The sequence below is a fragment of the Chiloscyllium plagiosum genome, chromosome 5 (assembly GCF_004010195.1).
Source record: "Chiloscyllium plagiosum isolate BGI_BamShark_2017 chromosome 5, ASM401019v2, whole genome shotgun sequence".
NCBI classification, from domain to species: domain Eukaryota; kingdom Metazoa; phylum Chordata; class Chondrichthyes; order Orectolobiformes; family Hemiscylliidae; genus Chiloscyllium; species Chiloscyllium plagiosum.
Window position 1 is genome coordinate 33,575,923 of NC_057714.1, and position 22,727 is coordinate 33,598,649.

At 38.7% G+C, this 22,727-nt stretch overlaps 1 protein-coding gene across 8 annotated transcripts in view; it reads left to right on the plus strand.

Annotated features, from left to right (window-relative positions):
• Positions 1-22,727, plus strand: part of dgkb (diacylglycerol kinase, beta) — a 788,800-nt gene that overhangs the window by 348,504 nt on the left and 417,569 nt on the right. For all 8 annotated transcript variants that reach the window (XR_006311661.1, XM_043689831.1, XM_043689832.1 and 5 more), the window contains 3 exons: positions 12,095-12,180; positions 14,780-14,869; positions 17,685-17,845. Coding sequence is in view for 7 of the 8 variants with exons in the window: in XM_043689831.1 (XP_043545766.1) it covers positions 12,095-12,180; positions 14,780-14,869; positions 17,685-17,845 (337 nt within the window). In the remaining variant the exon portion in view is untranslated. The remainder of the gene's footprint in view (positions 1-12,094; positions 12,181-14,779; positions 14,870-17,684; positions 17,846-22,727) is intronic.

Consider the following 22,727-nt stretch of genomic DNA (forward strand, 5'->3'; position numbering starts at 1 on the left):
CTGCCCAGTGTATTCGGAGGATGTCATGATTAGTTTTGTTACTGCATTGCTCAGTTAGCAGTCAGTTAGATTTACCGACTGGCTGTCAGCATAAGGTCGTGGCTAAGGACTATCCTGGGCAGGTAGGAACCATCAGAAGTTAATGGCATTGTGAAGGTGACAATCATGAGAGCTTATGGCATAGGAAGTAGAAAGGGTTACTGATTGGGAGGGACTAAGAAGTAGAAATATATATTTTATAGATTTTCAGTATTTCTGCACTTGGAACTGTAACCATCCTTTTTAAAATTACACTTATTTGCTGTTGTCAATTTCTGTTTCCAATATCTGTCCTACATCCATTTAAGCCTACTATGTTGATAAGCTGACCGCGGAGAATTGGGTGTGAATGACTCGCTTCCACCTCTGCACTCAATCTGCCAGTGGACGTTTTAGTGCAGTGGCAAATATAGCAGCAATGCTTGGACAGTAATTATATGCAATTGATCCACCTTATGCAATGTGTTGGAGCTGACTATGCCCTGGGATTTCCAATGCAACTGTTAAAAGAGAGTGAAAGCAACAATATTGCTAGAATTTCACATATGGTTGAAAAAGTTACAAATAAACCTTATATCAATGAAATCTAAATTCAAAGGAGATCCATTTGTCAGTAATATGGCTTTGTTCTTGTTCTGAACCTACAAAAAATTAGTTTCACTGTGATTTTTAGCCCAAAACTGCTGCTGGTGAATTGCTTTATATTGTGCCAAGCCAGCCAATGTCAAAGTCTATATGTCAGCTCAAACCCCACTTATCTAAAGATGTTGATACATGCATGTTATTAACAGCTAGTTATTTCCTTAATCTTCTTGATGCATCTTAAGTGTAATTGTTTAACAAAGTATGGAATAAAGAAGCAAAGTTAAAATCAAATGGATTAATAATTGCTGCCATGATCCATTTGCATATTAGTAGGAAAGGAAAAGGATTACTGTTTAGTCAAGGTCCAAACAGGCCATTTAACTGAAACTCAGAGCATTGTGGAAAACACTTAATCCCATGTTTACTTAATTACATTTTCAATGACTGCTGTACAGTGGTAGGAAGTGCTTGTTAGTAGGAAGATTTCAGAAACATCTCAAAACATATAAATCACTTATATTGTTGCGGTAAACATTTATTTAATGAAGCTCCAAATTCACACAGTATCCAAATGAAAAGTAAAATCTGGCAGTCCCTCTGTTTACACATTCTCCCCGTGTCTGTGTGGGTTTCCTCCGGTTGCTTCGGTTTCCTCCCACAGTCCAAAGATGTGCAGGTTCGGTGAATTGACCATGCTAAATTGCCCGTAGTGTTAGGTGAAGGGGTAAATGTAGGGGAATGGGTCTGGGGGGGTTGTTCTTCAGAGGATCGGTGTGGACTTGTTGGGCCGAAGGACCTGTTATCTGACCAGATTAATTTGACTATCCAAATGTCTAATTTCCAAGTTTATGTTGACAAGGTTCCATGCCAGGACCCACATGCTGACCTATTAGTTTAAAAAAAAGCAAAAATGATTGCTGATCCATCCACATGAATGTTTGCATGTTGACAAAGAATAAAGCAAAGTGGATACTGACATGGGGAGGATGGGGGTTTTGGCTGGTTTTAGTGGTATCCAAAACTATAAAGACTGTGATGTTTCTGCATAAAACTTAGATTTTTGGTGCAGTTGAGTTTTATGCAGAAATAAATCAGCCGTGGAGATTCTGGTTGATCTCAAGTGCTGACTTCAGTGAATTTGCAAACTTAATGGAAGAATACTGAATCTTTTTGGGGAAGTAGATGGAAACACCACATGCAGTTGGCATTTCTGCTCTCTTTCCCAACACTGGGGACAGGAGTCCCCTGGCTACCTATGCAGACCTGAAAAATCAAATTAGTTGGGAGAATATTCCACCAGACTTGTCCTTATGACCAAATACACACGTCCAGATGATCAATCAACAATCGTGATGATTCTGCTGATATTGTTAATAGAGTCATAGAGTCATACAATCTCTAGAACCTCATTCATAGAGTCCAACCAGTCCATTCTGAACATAATCCCAGACTAATCTCATCCCACCTACCTGCTCCTGGCCCATATCCATCCAAACTTTTTCTATTTGTGTACTTATCCAAATGCCTTTAAAACGGTATAACTGTACCCACATCCACCATTTTCTCTGGAAGTTCATTCTACACGTGAACCACCCTCTGTGTCAAAAAAAATACCCCTCGTGTCTTTTTTAAATCTCTCTCCTCTCACCTTAAAAATGGGACCCCTTGTCTTGAAATCCCCATCCGAGGGAAAAGACAACTGCCAATAACTCTACCTATACCTCTGATACAGGAAGGCTTTCAAAAAACAGTGGAAAGATGGAATGAAGCCCACACAATCGTAGGAAGTATCAAGGATTAGACTGATAGATATCCTTAAAAGGTGTTTGGTTACATTTTGTAGAGCACTAAAACCCATTTATGCTGTATTTGTCAGAATCATTGTACCTTCAATGCATTCGATTACATTAGAATGCAAGAAAGGCTTGCTGCTCCCAGAAACTAACACAGCTGTAAATGAAGAGAGGGAAAGGTTTCCTGTACATGGAATACAGAGAAATTGTGAAATGTAATAAGTAGTATTTCCAGGAATCTGATGCAGAAAGGTGAAGGATGTTCTGTTTGAGGTATGCAAATTGATAAGGGAGGTTTGAAAAAGTTGATATGGTGAAATTGTAGTTAATTTTAGTTTTTGAGCAATAGTTTAAAATGCAAAATAAAGAATTACTGCCTCTTTTACAATTTAGTTGATCTTCTTTTCCATTAACTTCAATGGAAATAATGTGTGTATGGTATATTTTGTACAATTTATTTAATTTTCTGAAGGTATGGAGGATTTGAGAGGCTAAATAGGCTGGGGCTATTTTCCCTTGAGCATTGGAGACTGAGGTGGGTTCTTTTAGAGGTTTATAAAATCATGAGGGACATGGATATGGTGAATAACCAAGGTCTTTTTCCCAGGGTAGGAGAGTACAAAACTAGAGGGCATAGGTTGCGAGTGAGTGGGTAAAGATTTAAAAGGAACCTTACAGGCAACTTTTTCATGCAGAGGGTGGTGTGGGTATGGAATGAGTTGCCAGAGGCTGGTACAATTACAACCATTTAAAAGGCATCTGGATGGGCACATGAATTGGAAGGATTTGGAGGGATATGGGCCAAATGCTGGCAAATGGAACTAGATCAGTTTAGGATATCTGTTCGGCATGGACGAGTTGGACCAAAGGATCAATTTCTATACTGTACATCTCTATGACTAAAAGTGGACTGTTGATCTTTGATTTTTCAAATTAACTGTACTGATGCTTTTTTTTACAATGAATGACAGAGGATTCTATACCCAGTTTTGGATAGACCAAGAGTTGATATTTGGGCATGAATTTTCTGCGAGAGAAATGGGCACATTAGTTCAGAAGCTGAAAACAGCACCAAATATTTTTGCAGGGGCACGAATGAGGCAGCTTGTGTTTTGTGCAAGTTGGATTTCCCAGCATCAGAGCTCTCTATCTTCAGCCAATTCAGTGCACTTGTGAAATGAAGAAACTGAAGGTGCTGAATACTGCAAATGTTATAAGCTCTGATAATAACCTGGAGTAATATTGAAGGCTTTAACTCCAGAACCAGCTGTTCTTCTACCCAAGATGTTCTGGTATAGCTACAAAATGGAAGAAATGTAGAGTCGTACCATGCAAAAATGAAGCCGATTATGATTTTTGGGTGTCAGTCATCTCAGTCCAAAGACATTACTGCAGAGGTTCCTCATAGTAGCATCTGAAGCCTTAGTATATTTAACTGCTTCATTAACAACTTTTCCACCAACCTAAGATCTGAAATAGGGATCTTTGCTGATGATTAGACCACGTCCACCACCGTTCCCAACTCCTTGCACTGAGGCAGTCCATGCCACTACACGGTAAGGTCTACATAACATTCAAGAATGGTCGAAAAAGTGGCAAGGAGCATCCCTGGTATGAAATTTAAATACAAAATTGCAGGGACATCACAAAATAGATTGTATCACCCCCAACATCCGCACCATCTTTTAAAAACCTGTTGTACACTCAGACAAGCACTGTCAGTCCAGAGCTGCTGAGCACAGTTCCTGACATTAGCCCTGGCCACGCAGATGAGGGAAAATTGGTGCCCTGCTTTGTGGGTAGGAAGCTGGAATTCCTGAACAATGTGTTGGTGCAGATAAGTGCCATCCCTTTCCCCCAGGGCCAGTAGTGGAAGTCAAAGCACCAGACCATGCCAGCTGAGGTTGCTGGATCACAGCAGTCTAACCTGTCTGCAGGAATGTGCACCGAAGCAGGAAGAAGGTCCATTCCACCATCCTAACAACCATCATCCTCGCTCCAATACCTCATGCTCATTCTGTCTCAGGAAATGTACCCATCTCCCACTAAGGTTCATGCTCTCCCTGCAACATCTCCCCTCACTCACTGACATCCAGCCAAGCCCCTGTCGCTGCTAACCCTGCATGCCCTCTGCACTGCTCACTCACTCACTCCCCCCCGTTCTGTAAATGACAGCATTTCTCTAAATACCTACCTGCCTCTCATTCCAGGACGAAAGCAACCCACAACACGGAAGCTGAAAATGTGTTGCTGGAAAAGCGCAGCAGGTCAGGCAGCATCCAGGGAACAGGAGAATCGACGTTTCGGGCATAAGCCCTTCTTCAGGAAGGAAGAGTCAAAATAGGTGGTGGATTGTCCAACATTCGACCCTCACCCCTTGTGCAGAGAGGATCCTGAGTGTCTGACTCACTGTGTTCAAGTCCCTGTACTGGTAACTGGTATCGGAGGCTGCCCATGACTTACTGTACCAGGACCCCCTGACTGAAAGTCCCTTGAATTGTCTGACAACTGCTAACAGCAATGTTTTCAGGGTTTTGTGTCTGTGCTAAATGATAAGGTAACACAGCAGACCTGAGAGTCTGGTATATCTGGATGAGGGGAAAGTGCTAAAAGACAAGGCAAGGGTGCCATGAACATCCAGCTAGGCGTAGAGTAAGGAAGCAAACTATGTCTAGTCGATGAGCTGGGTTCCTGTCCCTGAGTGCACGATACCCTTTCTGCAATGTCACAATGATAGTTGCATTTCACCCTGAGGTGTAGCACTGATGTTCAGAAGGGCACTGAAACTGCCATGACTGTTCTTGGAGGCTGGTACATCACCATATTGAATGTCATTGTGTGGGTGGCATTGGATGTGTGCAATGGGTGCCGTGGAGTGCATTCTGAGATGTTGGTGTTTGGCATCCAAAACGGGTGTTCCGTTGGAGCAGGATCTGAGCTAAAATTTGCTTTAACCTGAGTGTCGAGAAATCTTTGTGTTTATTTTACTGATATGCTGTGCACATTTCGTAACATCCTAACATTGCAATGGGCCTCCCTGGACTTCTTGTGCAGTTCTGCCACCTTTGTTGCCATAGCCCACTTCATTCACGCCGCTAAGATTATGCCCGTAGATTTGGAACGTGCTTACATATATAGGCTGTAACTGCAAAGGAGCTTCATGACATAGCTTTTAATCCTCAATGGGGATCTTTAAGGAAGGGAAAGGGGAAGCCTAGAAGGAGTCAGAGGCAGGGAATTTCAGTGCTTAAATAACTCCCCCTAGAAACATAATAACACAGAACATAGGAGAGCGAGCCTTTGGATCCATAGTGTGTGCTTCACTGCTCAACATGATCATTATTGATCCTCTAACTCAATGCCATACAACCATTCTCTCTCCATATCCCTTACATCTTTTGTCTGTCATTCAATATGATCATGACTATCCCTCTACCTCGACACAGTAACCGTGCTTTCTCCCTGTACCTCTCAACGTATTTGCAATCTAAACATGTATGGATCTCTTTCTTGAATATATTCGGTGATTTGGCCTCCACAGCTTTCTGTTCTAGAGAGTTCCAAGGTTGACTATCCTTCGAGTGAAGAAATGTTTCCTCATCTCAGTCTTAAATGATCTACTTTATCCTGACACTAAATCCCCTGCTTCTAGATTCCCCAATCAGGAAAATATCCTCCCCACATCTAGATTGTCTGTCTAGTTTTGTTAGAAATTTATACATTTCAATCACATCCCCTCTATCTTTTCTGAAGTCTACTGAATATATGCCCAGTTCAAACAATCTCTCTTCATGTGATAGTTCTGCCTAGTGAACCTCTATGTCACCCTTCCTGTTCTTTCTTAGGTTGGGAGATCAAAATTACATTCAGTATTACAGAAGTGTCCAATGTCCTGGACACTGCAGGAAGACATCTCTACTTCTGAACTCAAATCCTCTTGCATTGAAGGCCAATATATCATTTGCCTTCTCAATTACTAATTGTATTTGCTTGTCTATTTTCATTGATTGGTGTACTCAGATATACAGATCCCTTTGTACATTCACTCTTCTGAGTATAATCACCATTTAAATAATAACCTTCCTTTCTGTTTTTCACATTGAAGTGTATAACTTCACATTTGGCCATGTTGTACTGCATCTGCCATGCATTTGCCCACTCACTCAATTTGTCTAAATAATTTTAAAGCCTTCTCGCTGCCCTCAGAACTGATAATCCTGCCCAATTTTGTATCATCAGCAAACTTGGAAATGTTGCATTTGGATCCCTCATCCAGGTCATTTATATCTGTTGTGTATAGCTAGGGCCCATATATTGATTGTTGCAGTATCCCACTGGTCACTGCCTGCCACTTGTAAAGGACCCATTTAACCACCCTCGCTGTTTTCTATCTGTCAACTGATTTTCAATCCATGCCAATTACCCCCCACCCCCATCCCATATACTTGGAATTTTATGGACTTTTATCAAAAGCTTTCAAAAATTCCAAATGTACCCTATCAACTGGTTCTCCCTTATCTGTTCTGCGAGTTACATTCTCAAAGAAACTCCAGATTTTTTAAAGCATGATTTGCTTTTCATAATGGGATTGGACAAAACCAGTATGGATTTAATGGTTCCCAAATGTTTTGCTGTCAAGATTTTTGTTGTAGAATGTAGCACATTCCCACTTCTGATGTAAGGCTAACTGGTCTGTAATTCTCTTTTAAATAGTGGGGTTATATCTCCCATTCTCTGTTCTCTAGAAGCTCCTCCAGAGTCTATAGAATTTTGGAAGATGACAACAAATGCATACATTATTTCCATGATGACCTCCTTTAGTACCCTGGGATGTTAGTTCTCAGTCCCTGGGGATTTATCAGGTTACAACAGAAATTGGTAGGTTTCCTTGAACAATTGGCTGAGAATCTTGTTGCAGGATGTGACTGAACCCTGCAACAACAGTTGGTCTGGAGAGTCAACATGCTGTTGTGCCCTGTTCACAGGAGAACTGCTGGAAGTTGTCCTACGATCCTTGAATTCTTTGAGAAGGGTAAGGATGCCCCCATGATTATTTTCTTACAATTTGATGTCCTTACCCAGGATGGAGTATAGCTGTTGTCACTATAACTGCTGGCACTCCTCACCTTAAGTTGGTCATTACTGTATCAGTACGCAATCTGATTTTGTCAATGTTATGGTCACCAAAATAACAAAGTCTGTTATTTTGTTTAATGGTGGTTCTCTAAATTCTTTTGATGCTGCAAACGCTTTCATCTGAAGAATGACTAAATGTTGAATGTTAATAGTCATACAGCTTTGTGTAACAAGTGCTTATTGGAAAAATGGACAAGCATTCAGCAAGCTGAACTTTGCACCTTGATTGTTAAAGACAGAAATTCCCACTAAATATTTCAAACTTGACAATTTCCCCAGAATTCCCATTTCGAGGAATTCAGATTCCCATTGTTTCAAATGGATCAAAGGCCATTCTCCTTTGTGCATTTCTTAAAGCTATCTGCTTCTAAGAAAAATAAGCTAAACACATCGCAGTTAATTTACAGTTTAAGTAAGTTCTTTATCTGATGACATTTAAACATTTCGTTCTAAGAACATTAGTCATAACCGATATATCCTGCTTTTGAAGTCACTAATTCTCCTGTGTTTAGAATTGACCATCTGAGAATGTTTCTATTTTAGTGAAGTTATTTCAAGCAGGCTCTCTGAATAGCCATGTTCCAAAGAGTTGTAATACTTTGTAGGATAATTCTTTTCGCACTTCTCAACTTCAGAAGAGCAAAAAAGACAAAAATAAAAATTAAATAATTTGTAGCACCAGATGGAACAAGTACAGCAGAACGCCACTAATTTGAACCGGTTGGAAATGAACACAGTTCTTGTGAGTAATTTATTCTGACTAGTGATTCATCATTCAAGATTTGATATATGGATTCTGATTGCTGTACAGAAGATGAAGGAATAGCATCAGCAACCATTTATGTTTTAAGACCAGAGGGAGAATTGCCATTTAAGTATTGTTTTACAGATAACACAACATTCCAAAGCGTAGACAGTCTGCAGTCAAGAGGTCTGCAGCACAGAAGAAAGGCTGTCTTAACCCATTGCCTCCATGCCAATCAAAAGCAACCACCTAACTATTTCCTAACTATTTCCTATAAGTATTTCCTATTTTCACTTTCCAGTCCTTGTCCTGTAGTCTTGTATGCCATGGCATCGCAAAACCACACCTACATACTTCTTAAATGATATGAGGGTTTTTGCCTCTTTCACCCTTGCAGAGCAGAAGTTTCAGATTCCCACTACTGTCTGGGTGAAAAAGTTGTTCCTCACATCTCCTCTCAACCTTCTACCCCTTGCTTTAAATCTATGCCCTCTGGTCAGTGGTCCCTCCATCTAGTGGAAAAGTTTCTTCCTTTCTCCCTACTCTATCTGTGCCCCTCATAATTTTATGCATCTCAATCATGACCCCTCTTAATTTCCTGTGCTCACTGGAAAACAACCCCAGTCTGTCCAATCTCTGTTCATAACTGAAACTCTCAAGTCCAGGCAGTATGCTGGTAAATCTCCATGTCCTCGCTATCCAGGCCTCTCTGTATTCTATAAGTTTCAATCAGATCCTCCCCTTGTCCTGCTGAACTCCATGGAGAACAGACCCAAAATTCCCAAACTACTTCTCATATAACAAGCCATTAATCCCTGGGATCCTTCTCGTTTCACTTCTCTGGACCCTATCCAATGCCAGCACATCTTTCCTTAGATATGGGCACAAAACTGTTCACAATATTTTAAATGTGGTCTGACAGCTTCAGCAGTACATTTCTGTTCTTGTATCCTAACCCTCTTGAAATGAATGCTAACATTGCATTGGCCTTCCTAATTGCCAACTGAACCTGCATCTTAACCTTAAGAAAATCCTGAACTAGGACTTCCAAGTGCCTTTTTGTCTCAGATTTCTGAAATTTTTCTCTGTTTAAAAAATAGTATAGACCTCTATTCTTCTTACCAAAGTGCATAATCTCTCACATTCCCGCTATGTATTCCATCTGCTGCTTCTTTGCCCACTTACCTAGCATATCCAAGGAAGGCCTTGTGCAGCCTCCCCATTTCCTCAACACTACATGCCTGTCTACCTAGGTAAAAACAATGACTGCAGATTCTGGAAACCAGATTCTGGATTAGTGGTGCTGGAAGAGCACAGCAGTTCAGGCAGCATCCAAGGAGCAGTAAAATCGACGTTTCGGGCAAAAGCCCTTCATCCGGAATACAGGCAGAGAGCCTGAAGGGTGGAGAGATAAGTGCCTGCCTGTCTACCTATCCTTGTGTCATCTGAAACCTAACACCAGTGCCCTCGGTTCCTTTGTCCGGTTCATTAATAACATGAATGGGTGTGGTGTGAACAATGACACCTGGGGAACTCCTCTAGTCACCAACTGCTATCCTGAAAAAAGATCCCCTTATCTCGACTCTCTGCCTTCTTCCAATCAGAGAATCCTCTATTTGTACCAGTACCTTGCTCCTAAGACCTGTGAACTTATTCAGCAGCCTCTTGTGTAGAACCTAGTCGAAGGCCTTCTCGAAATCCAAATAGATCACATCCACTGGCTCTCCTTTGCCTAACTTGCAAATGCAAGCTTTAACTTATAAGCATGACTTTCGGGCTTGAGGTTTTTTTTCTTTTGGATCTACCAATCATCTGAACAGGTGTACACCTAATATTACTGTTGGTAGCTCAAGATATTGGTCTGACTATGTGGTCTAGTACTCTGAAGTTCTCAAGGCATGTTTTACATAAAAGCTGACAAGTCTTTGCTGTTAACCTGGGGCAACAGGAAGTGGCCATAGCACTCATAAGTATTGTGATCCAAACTTTAGGTGTTGAGACTGGTGGTGATTGTTTGAAAACTTAACATGCTTTCTCTAGTAAGATTACAAATAATTAATTTGAATTTAAATAATGACAGTGTAACAGCAGTTCATAGTTTGGTACATCTGCAAATTTCTAGATATGAATTTTGTTGTTGGGTCTCAAAAATATAATGCTATCGTTCCCAAACTTTCATGAGTTATTTTAACAAAAACTTTACCAAATAGTTTTTGATGTTGAAAGAGCTCTTCAAAAAAGTTTTGCTTTGAAAATAAAACTGTTTCATAATTTTACCATGCATTGGACCATTTTATCCATGAATTGTTTTGATGACAGAATAATAGTTTATTACAGTAGGTCGCAACTAAGGTAAAAAGAAGTTCTTAGTAGTTGAAATGGTTGATATGGAAATACAAAGGGCCAGATACCTGCATATCAGGGCTGAGAATCAGCTTGACTCATATTTCAAACTGGATTTTATTTGTTTAAAAGCCGATCAGCTGAAATGATAAATTTGCACCATTTCTCCCCCCAATATATGGAGAAGAAATGGTGCAAATCCAGAAATGTTAAAAGGGATGAACAGGTTAGAAAGTAATTGCAAAGACAAATTTGATTTAAAGTTTTCTGTTGAGAAGAATTGCATACAAAAGCAAAGACAATTGGACCATAAATGAGACAAGATAAAAACAATGACTGCAGATGCTGGAAACCAGATTCTGGATTAGTGGTGCTGGAAGAGCACAGCAGTTCAGGGAGCATCCAAGGAGCACCAAAATCGACGTTTCGGGCAAAAGTCCTTCATCAGGAATAAAGGCAGAGAGCCTAAGCTAGAAGAGGGTGGAGTTGGGGAGAAAGTAGCATAGAGTACAATAGGTGAGTGGGGGAGGGGATGAAGGTGATAGGTCAGGGAGGAGAGGGTGGAGTGGATAGGTGGAAAAGGAGATAGGCAGGTAGGACAAATCTGGACAAGTCATGGGGACAGTGCTGAGCTGGAAGTTTGTAACTAGGGTGAGGGGGAAGGGGAAATGAGGAAACTGTTGAAGTCCACATTGATGCCTTGGGGTTGAAGTGTTCCAAGGCGGAAGATGAGGCGTTCTTCCTCCAGGCGTCTGGTGGTAAGGGAGCGGCGGTGAAGGAGGCCCAGGACCTCCATGTCCTTGGCAGAGTGGGAGGGGGAGTTGAAATGTTGGGCCACGGTGTGTTTCGCACTGGAGGCAAAAGTTTATAGTCCTGTGGATATTTATCAGAATGTGGAGACTAACTTGCACGGAAAGGTGCACTGATGAAATCAAGAGTGTTTGAGGGGAATTTGATGATGGTGCATAACATGACAGAGGGAATAGTTGAGGTAAAGTTGAATTCCTTCTCATGTTGTATAAATTGAAGTTACAAGATTATAATCTTAAGTAAAAGAACACAATACATAAAAGGAGAAACTGAGAAAAATCTCTTCATGCAGGGAGTTTTCATAATATCAAATCCTCTGCGACAGTTGATAATTGATGGTAAGATGATTGTAAAAATTAAAATGATTCTGGTTAATTAATTACTGGAAGAATTAAAAAAAAGAGCACAGGGAGAAAGCAGCAAAATGGGAATAGTTTAAGAAAATAGCAAGTTTAATATCAGCCCCATGGACTTAAATTCTTCAGAGATGGAATACATTAAACTGCTTTCCCCAGATTTAAGATTTCTTCATTTTGGAGGGGCAGGGTGGGGGGATGTGAGGAGAGAGGGTGGGGAATTGTGAGTTTAAAACAAACCACATTGTCGAAAATGGTTTGTTACAACTAAATCACTTTTTCTTTAGGTTAAACTTTTTCCGAGATGTTCCAGACTTTAGAATCTTGGCTTGCGGTGGAGATGGAACAGTTGGATGGATCCTAGATTGCATAGGTGAGATTGTTAGCTGTATTAGACTCCATCAATATACCCAGGATGATGGATAATAGTTGGCACTTTCCAAGTTCATGACAAATTGGTTAGTATCTGAAATATGTAATTGTGCCAAATTCTTAGATCAAGGCTCTTATGTGATTTTCTTTCTGTTTTATGGCCTAATCTAACCACTGTTTTTATTTCAGAAACTTGAGTGCTGAAATTTACAACTGCAGGGGTTTATTAAATGGTTATAACATTCTGAAGGAATTCTAGGGATTCAAGTTGAAAGAGTAAGCTATGTATTGAATAAAACCAACAAGGAGGTTTTTAGATCCCTGATGTCATGGCCAGTTTATTTTTTAAATAAAGTTTCATGTTTTAATGTATAAAGTTTGTAATTGCACTCCCCCAAAAAAAACACACCTTTATTTCATTTCACACATTCCAATAATCCATCTCTTAAGAACTGTTCGATTTGAATTACTTTTACAAAAGGGGGGGATGAAGGTATGGTGCTAACATCACTGGACTAGTAATCCAGAGTATATTGCACTGGGGATGCAGATTCAAACTCCCACATGTCAGCTGATGAAATTTAAGTACAATTAATAAATCTGTGATTGAACTAACAATAAAGCTACTATTGTTTATCGTAAAAACCCTTTGGCTTCACTAATGTTCTTAAGGGTAAGACATGCGCTATCCTTACCTGGTCTAACCTAGATGTGACTCCACACCCACAGCTATGTGGTTGATACTTAACTGCCCTCAGAAAAACCCAGCAAACCACTCTATCGCTGAGGCAGGATCGGCAGGAGGCTGGAAGAACACAGTAAACCGGGCAGCATCAGGAGATGGAGAAGTCGATGTTTTGGGTGTAACCCATCTGCAGGACTGCTTCCTGCCCTATAGAAGGGTTACACACAAAACATCGACTTCTCCACCTCCAGATGCTGCCCAGCTTGCTGTGTTCTTCTAGCCTTCTACCTGTCCACTTCGAATTCCAATGTCTGCATTTTTTTTGTCTATATCTGAGGCAAGATCCTCAGACATTTTCAGCAATGACCACCTACTGTGGAAGAAAAGAACGTGATTTGCACTTTGATTTCATAACAGTGACTTTTTTTCTATTTTAAGTCAGTGAATTTCTAATAAATGCAAGATATAAATTGCGTGGCTTGACACAGTTAAAGAATGGCCCACTAGAAAGAAGAGCATTCTTAATGTGCTGCTATATTAAAAACCTTAAATAAACTGTTCCAAGTTGTCTTGGTGGTGATACAAGTAAAATAACAAAAGAAACAAACAAGAGATTACTAACACCATCATAATCCATTCAGACACAAGTACAGCAGTCAAACTTCATTTAGAAGCCCATCATAGAAAATGCCAGATGACCTGCAACAAGGAAAAGATTAAAATACAATAAAGTGTTTCTGCGTATTCATGTGTAAATAGGATTAATTCATTCTTTTAACAAAAAAACTGTAAGATGCAAATACAACTACTGACTATGAAATTAAGTTCTGCAATTCTCCCTCATGGCTCGGTAAGTTTATCATGGAGAGTAATTAAGCTATGTCGACCAGATAAGGTTTGATCTGTAGATCTGAGCGGACGTAACAGCAAGAGTACTACTGTTGGCCTTAGTCGGAATTAGTCGGACAATAATCCTGCCATGATCTCTATCCAGCAACCCTAACTGGAGAAACCTGTTTGTACATATCAGATAATATCTGAAAGACAGGCCCAGCCAAGCCATTTTTGTTTTTGTCTCAGAAACCTTGGGGAGCTGTTATGAGTCAGTCACCTGGTGCAGCAGGTCTGCACCTGTTTCCCTTCTGGTAAGGAGAAATCGATGATCCCTGAACAAAAATTGTCCCTCCTGTTAAATTTCATATAAGTTTTGATGTTAGAATTAGTCATCCCCTGAAACCCACCCGACACCAATTGCTTTGTATAAGTACTTGTAATAGTGCAAATGCATATATAAGATTATATCAATTATCACAAGTTAATTGAGGGCAGAACTTCTAATTCATCATTCACATCTAATTCAAACTGCTAAAATAACTGTGGTAATCAAGAGATGCAGAGAACAGTCTTTATTAATTCATCATTCATTTTATATTAATAACGCCTGCATTTTGTTTAGACACAGCTCGGTTTTATCCTTAGTCAGATAACCTTTCAAACTTCAAGATTTGCGACTAAAATATTATTCAGTTTGTATTCAGTAGTTGGATTGGATTAACTATTTTCCCCTTTAATGAGACAATATGAACCATCTTAAGCATGAACATTCAAGAGATTGCAAAACAGTTTTTGTGGGGATGAATCTGTATCTCCTTTCCACCAAGAATAATGGTGTACTATTGCAGATATTAAAACTTACAAACATCAAACATAAATCAATAATGATTGCTTAATACTACTTCCAAACAGTAAAACGTTCCTCGGGGTAATCGGAAGTATACAAAGAGGACCTATGTTTTGTTTGGCTGGATAAAAAATATTTTCAGAGGATTTCTTAGTTTCACTTTTACAGAATGTTAAAAACTGTGACAAGGCACAGCTGTGTTCATGTTTTGTAAAATATTTGCTTGTTTCATAGACAAAGCAAGTTTGCCTCAACATCCTCCAGTGGCAGTTCTTCCACTTGGAACTGGCAATGATTTGGCAAGGTGTCTTAGGTCAGGCGGAGGTAAGAAAGGAAATCTCACTTACAATATTTTCAACTGTTAATATGCATCTTGGTGCATTGTTTCCTCTAGGTTATGGGATTCTCTCAAGGTCAAATAAACTAATGCAAAAGATTGAAGGATTTTAGGTTTTTTTTGCAACCTAATTTAAAATAGTTTCCTCTCCTCAACAAATTCCCATGCCCCCTTTCTCCTCCTTGATCAAATTCATCACTACAATATGTTGAATTATTCATACCAGTTTGCCATCCATTGACAAACTTAAAAATCACACAACATCAAGTTATACTCCAACTGGTTTATTTGGAAGCACTAGCTTTCGGCGCACTGCTCCTTTATCAGGTGGTTGTGGAGTATAAGATTGTAAGACACAAAATTTATAACAGACGTTTACAGTGTGAGGTAACTGAAATTATATATTGAAAAAGACCTGGATTGTCTAAGTCTCTCATCTTTTAGAATGGCCATGTTCGTTTCAGTTTTTTACATAGAAAGCCCAGAACCTTTTAAAAAAGTTACATTCTTAAGTCCCTATTGTTAAAGTTCACTTAAGAATGTAACTTTAAAAAAAAAAGGTTCTGGGATTTACATATGAAAGAACTGAAACCAACATGGTCATCCTAAAAGATGAGAGGCTTAACAAACAATCCAGGTCTTTTTCAATATATAATTTCAGTTACATCACACTGTAAACTTTTGCTAGAAATTCTGAGTCTTACGATCTTATACTCCACAATCGCCTGATGAAGGAGCAGCACTCTGAAAACGAGTGCTTCTAAATAAACCTATTGGACTATAACCTTGTGTTCTGTGATTTTTAATTTTGTACACCCCAGTCCAACACCATCACCACCAAATCATCCATTGACAAGGCTTTTAAAGTTGTCTGTCTTTTTTCAGGTGCAAGGACACTAAAATGCACCTTTGAAATTCCGATAGAGGATTTAGATTTTAATGTCACATTTACTGGAGTTCAGGGATACAGGAGTACAGTGAAAAGTGTACAAAGTTGGCATTCTCTGATGTAATCTTAGTATACAAAAAAACAGGATTAAAAACAGGGGCAGAAAAAAAAGAAACAATTAAAAAAAACAAATGTCCAAATCCCTCCCCGACTCTGCCATGAGACCTCATTGCCGGGAAAGCAAAGCCACAAAACGCATCCCTCAGTCTGTGAACACTCGGGTAACCTGGGTCCTCGCATACCACTGCAGGTGGGACACCAAACTGTTCTTCGCTGACATGAAATTCTGTAGTTTTTGTTGATGAAGTCATTTTTTTGTTATTTAAAAGCTAGTTACTCCTAGTTGGTGCACCAGACATTCTTAATAAAATTGCTTACCTTTTGGAATTCACTTTTGGTCTTCATGGCAGTGAAGATAGAGGAGCTGTAACTTTGCAGGATTATCGCTGCCAGTGTTGGGTGGAAGACCTTCCAGAAAGAAGTTTTGTGCTCCATTGAAGCACAAGTGGAGAAGGCAATGGGAAAGCACCTGAGACTTCCCTTTGCCCCCATCAAATATGGACAGTACAAACAAATCTTATGAAGACTACAGCGTGAATGGGGGTCAACACCACTTGCGACAGCACTTCACTAGGTCAGAATGTGCATGAACTGCAGGGGTCTTGCTAATATTGCTGCAGATGGGCAACATTGAAGGCTGGCTTAACCAGGAACTCAAAAACAAGGTGATTCAATGTCACTATATTCAGAAAGTTTGGAAGACTGTGACCACTTTACACTGCTTACCTTGCAACTTGCATGATAACAGTTTTTATATAATTAACAAATTTTAACTTGTTTTAGTAAAATTTTTCATAGTTAAAACTTGGATATATCAAAAAAAATGAATGCGAGAAAATGTTTTGGAATAATACGTAATTGAGCTGTTTCTTTTACTAATTTACATTTCTGCATATATAGATAAACTTGAGGGGACACTTGAGCCTTAATTTTGGAAAACTAATGCAATTTTCTGACTTTTACCTACATTGGAAGGTCCATCACTATATTTAACGGTGATTTTAAATGGTGCAGCCACATATAGCACACTTCACTTTGTCAAGAATGAACCAATGTTTTTCCAGTGTAATTGTCACATTGACCTGCAGGCTTTCCATGTTCACTGAACAGGTTGTCTGCTGCAGTTAGGACAGAATTCTTAAAAACTCATGTCAGCTCTGTAGTTCTTAGAATGGAAGCCTCTGAAATTGTTATCTAAGGCAACAGAGAAAATATGAAATACTTTGAGAAAGCCATTTTTGAAGTAAAAATGTAAGAATTTCTTCCTCTTAGTCTATTACCTTCAGTATTTTAAAAAAATATATCTTTTTCACCATCTGTTCTACTTAGAACAGTTAAATTGAGATAATAGAGGCAATAGTAATTGGGTGCACCCAGCATGAAACCCCACTTGCTGAGAGCACAAGCTGGTTAATCGTGGACTCATTTTCTATTAATTTCAAAGTCCCTTCCACCTTTTGCTTGCTGGATCCACTTGACCACAGAATTAGCTCTCAAGCATTAATGCAAAATGCAATTCCAGCATTAAGCTTAGTTACTGTGATTGAATGGTTTAATGATTTCTAAGGCTGAATTGTAGCACATTCTAGTTTATTTTAATCTGTTGACCAATGTATTGACAGCACTGCAGAATGTGAGATAGAATCAGTTATATTTAGATCTGAGAGAGGAACCTTGGAGTGTCTCTGGATATTAACTTTCAACCTTATGTTTTTCAATTGTATGATGTTATTGATTTGTCATCATCAAGCCTTTTCACCAATATGACCAATTTGTTTTTGTTCTACTGTAAGGTTACGAAGGGGAAAGTCTGATGAAGATAATTAAAGATATTGAGAACTGCTCAGTGGTCATGCTGGATAGATGGAAAATTGAGGTGATACCACATGACAAAGAGGAAAAAGGAGACCCTGTACCTTATACTATTATCAACAACTACTTTTCTATAGGAGTGGTAAGTTTATTTGAGTTATTACTACCTCAGTGGAGAATTTTTAAATGGGCTGGCAACTTGGTTTATTGCTGCTATAATTAGTTTGACACTAAGCCTGAACTTTCCAAATCGCTGAAGGCATTGCTGAGGGAGATGAGAGCCACCTTTTACTCTTCAAGCAGATGTTTGCCCTACCAGAATTGAAGACATATTTTAAAATTCAGGAGTTTGTTGCTTGTAAGCTCCACAAAACTTCATCTAGGAGATACTTGCTATTTCATAATGGTAAGATGGTGTCATTGTATTTTGTGAAGTTCCCTGTTGTTTTGTTTCAGCATTAATTCTCTTTCAACTTCTGAAGGTGTGTACTTCTTGTGAACTTTATTTTCTGTGAGCTTTTATATTTTCTATGAGCTCTTGATATTCTGTTGGGACTTTCATTCATACAAATCATGAAGACTATTTTCCAAAATTTGCTTCCAGCACAGGCTCTTGCATGCAAATGTTTTCTGAAGATTTTCACGATGAGAGTGGTACCTATTAAACTGTTTTACTCAAGGAAGAATGAGCTGTTTACATCATCTGGAATAAACCTTAATGCCAATTAGCACATGCACTCTTTCCATCCAAAACTGTGATTGAAGGTAAATCGGACAATTCTTAGCCCAGCTTCAGTTTCAAGGTTTAGATAATAAATAAGCTAATATCTGAAACACCTCAGACTAAGCACTTTTAATCCATTGCCATCAACTAGATATTTGTTTACGTATCCAGCTGGATCTTGAGCTTGTGCTAAACACAGATTAATTCTACCATTAGTCTGTCTGAAGCAAGGATTCAGGTTCTTACTGAATTCATTGTTATTATTATTGTTAAGATTATAGTGTTATTATCAGTCACAGTACCAAAAAATATAATCAGTCCTTTGACTAAATATGTTTTGCAAATGGGGACTCCAATTTCTAGGCCTGGCTATATGCAGGATGAAAACCATGCTGTAATCCCAGATGTAAAAGGATCCAATTCAGTGAATCAAATTAATAAATCTTGTTTACTTACTAAAGGCAAAAGAGGAACTGTCTCAATTTCAGGCTGTGGCCTGTTCTCAGTGAGATTATCTGATCTGGGATTCCAACAATAGAATTATAATTAGCCTCAGACTCCAAGCAACCAATGATAAATTAACCATTGCCTTGTTTGTTCTGACCTTCATGTTTGTAGATGTTGGGTGACAATAGGAGCATACTTGTCTGAGATATTTTGTGAACAATTGGTTTATCAGCACCTACTCTCAAAGTTTGTTCATTGAATAATATATGACAAAATAAAGATTGATGAACATACATTTCACACTGTCCATTTTGAGGAAGACATCATTGTCATATGTTGATTTTAAGGACTTTATTCATTCACAGTGATCTAATATTGGCAGTTGACAATTTGTAAACAAAAAACTATAGTCTGTTAATTTACTGAGTTTGTTAAGGAGCAGCCATCTAGCTATGGTACATTAATTAATTAGGCAAAGAAAGGAAATATGTGACCCGTGATAGATGAGAATACTTCGCTGATCCTGAACCGATTCTGTGACAAGGAGCACCTGAGGTAGTGCACTCTTACGTCTCTGATATCATGCAGCTTTTCTAGGTAGTTTTTGGTGACCTTTGGTGACAGTTGTCTGTGTTCTTTATTTGAGCAGATAGCTCATTCAACATTATGAGCAATGGTGAGGATTCATCTTGCAACATTTTCATTCTCACTTCTGCTGCATTCAGTATTTGGGCGATCTCAAAATGTAGCAATCACTGAATGATATTGAATGGCTATGGTCCCCTTACTCACCTTTATCTGTGGATTAATTTGTCATTCTTTTTAATAGCACCTGCTGCTTATTTCCCCAAACAATGAACTTTGTAAGATAAATCTAGTGTTATTGTTGTTGATGCTGGTTCATTGGATATTGTGACCTCACATTTTTATATGCTAGAATTTTAGAAAGTTAATTACTGTTGTAATAGCTGTAATACTGTTGCAAACAAAGTAGCCCGCTAACGGTAAATAGTAGGCAAATTTAATTTAAGGAACCCCAATCTTCAGCACATCACACTGTCCAAATTGTTTGCAAGAGATCAAATTAACTGTCCTTTGAAAATTGGTGACTGTTCATTATAGAATAAGAGGACACAGATTCAAGTACCAATGTTAATTCTAAAATAACATGCATCCACTGATATGGAATGCCATGATAAACCCTACAAAGATCAAATTATTCACCAATAAATGTGCAGGATAAATAGTGCTAAATTGCAAGTGCACTTAATCTTCCTGGATGTCACAGATGTTCTGCATCACAAACCTTGCTGGATCAGCAATTGCAGGTGTACCAGCATGCTATGATCTGGCAGTAGTTATAATCCATGCAATCAGTCAAACATCAGTGATAGAACTATTGCAGCACACTATTAAAAAAAAAACATTTTAATTCATTAATGCAAAGGAAGAACTGAATACTTCATTTCTTCTGAATGAGTGGAACCAAGATCTCAACTCTCTTTTGTGAACAAAGAAATGGAAGTTGAAGAGGAAATGGCTGACCTACTGGGTCAGCATCAATTCAAAATTAAGAATAGAGATGGTTACGTCTTTCGGGGATACTGCTGCTCAGTCTATAAAGATAATTGAAGCTCTGGAAGAGAAAGAAATGAAGCAAGAGGAGCTATGTTCTCTATTACCAATCTAGCAAAAGATTGTCAGTTTATAGGAGTTCTGTAGCATCTCGCTGGTAAACTATATCAAGCTCAACAGGAGCAGCTACAGAAGCATTGGTGTCAGTCCAAAACATTGCTTGAGAAAATTACAGATCTACTAAAACAGCTGGAGATGTGTAGTATTTACAGGAAACTGTAAATCATTCATGAGACAATCCTATCAAAAGTAACTGCCAGCACTTATGCTTTACTGAAAGAATTCAAATGGAACATAGAGGAAAACAACCAACCAGTGAAGCAAAAAAATAAAAGATACGGATTGCAAAAAAAAACAAAAAGGAAAAAGGTTGAAGTTGACGTCAAAAGCAGGTTATGAAGGAGAAAATATACTTAATTAGCAGAAAGCTAAAATATTGATAAGGTTTGGAGAATATAGGGCTGAAAATGAAATGCCTCAAAATAAGCTGGCAGGTCTTAAAGAACAAAATGTCAAATGTCAATGAGATTTGGGCCATTTAAAATAGCTTGAGAACAAAATGAGCCAGTAGTAAATCTGGAAAAAACTTGGCAGTAGTGCATCAGGGTATATAAATTCTGGAGCATCAATTACATCCCTTGAAAGAAAAACTGGGCAGCACAAACAGGAATGACAGACGTTATCACTGACTGTGAGAGATCAACTGTAACTCCAAACATGCCACCAATACAAGGTCTGTGCTTTTAGCAAATATGTTTTTGGCATTCATAGTCTCATGAATTAAACCTCCTTTTGTAAAGAGGGGATATTATATCTGTATGACAGTGTTGCAACTCTGCATGGCACTTAGTCTGATTCTGGTATGCACTCTTCAAACAGGAATGACAGACATTATCACTGACTGTGAGAGATCAACTGTAACTCCAAACATGCCACCATTACAAGGTCTGTGCTTTTAGCAAATATGTTTTTGGGATTCATAGTCTCATGAATTAAACCTCCTTTTGTAAAGAGGGGATATTATATCTGTATGACAATGTTGCAACTCTGCATGGCACTTAGTCTGATTCTGGTATGCACTCTTCACAAACACATATCAGTTGGTTTACTGTAATATTTGCTTCACAACTTGTAATGTCTGTTACTGAATTGAACAGATTAATATTTGTAGCTGATCACAAATGGATAAGAGATTGATAATGAGACCATTATTGTTAACTTGACAGAGAAATGCAAAGAACTAAGAACAAAATGCATTTGATAATTATACACAAGGAAATATGCATAAATATATCTATCTGAATCAAAATGTTTATTCAGTCATGCTTTACATCAATGCTTTGAAATTTGGACCCACTTTCTTATGTTCACAGTGCTTGATGTGCTGATTATTTCCAGTATTTTGGTTTGAATGGGGGTGATGCTTGTGGTGCAGTGATAGTCTCCCTACCTCTCCTAGGAGGCCCAGTTCAAGTCCCACCTGCTCCAGTGATGTGTAATAACATCTCTGAACAAGCTGAATAGAAAATATCTATACTTTCTATGAAGTCTTGCAAGATCCTCCTGTTATCCTTCCTCAAAGTATAAGAATACAGTGACAAACTGTTCGAATATTTGTTTGTTCATCTTGAGAACTGTCTGCCTGTCTTTTTCAGCATTTTGTTCTTATTTCAAACTTGTAGTATCTGTGGTATATGTTATTTTTATTAATTATACTCATTACTTTTTCAATCTGAATTAAAACAGATGTTTTCCTAAAGAGAGTTGAAGTCGAATCTATCTTGTTTATTCTGTAATCCAGATCAAGTTTCAAATTATAAAGATAACTTTATAAAACACCCTCTATATGAAGAAAAGAATTAAATGTTTATCTGAAGTTCATGGTGGTGAGAGTGATAACTGGTAAATTGTCTTACTGAGAAAATAGTCTTCTGTTCATGTTATTTGGAGTAATTCTTAATACCAATCAGAGCACAGTGTCGAACTCATGCCATTTTAAAGCTTGGCTTTACTTTAAGACCATAAGACCATAAGACATAGGAGTGGAAGTAAGGCCATTCGGCCCATCGAGTCCACTCCACCATTTAATCATGGTTGATGGGCATTTCAACTCCATTTACCCGCATTCTCCCCATAGCCCTTAATTCCTTGTGACATCAAGAATTTATCAATCTCTGCCTTGAAGACATTTAGCGTCCCGGCCTCCACTGCACTCCGC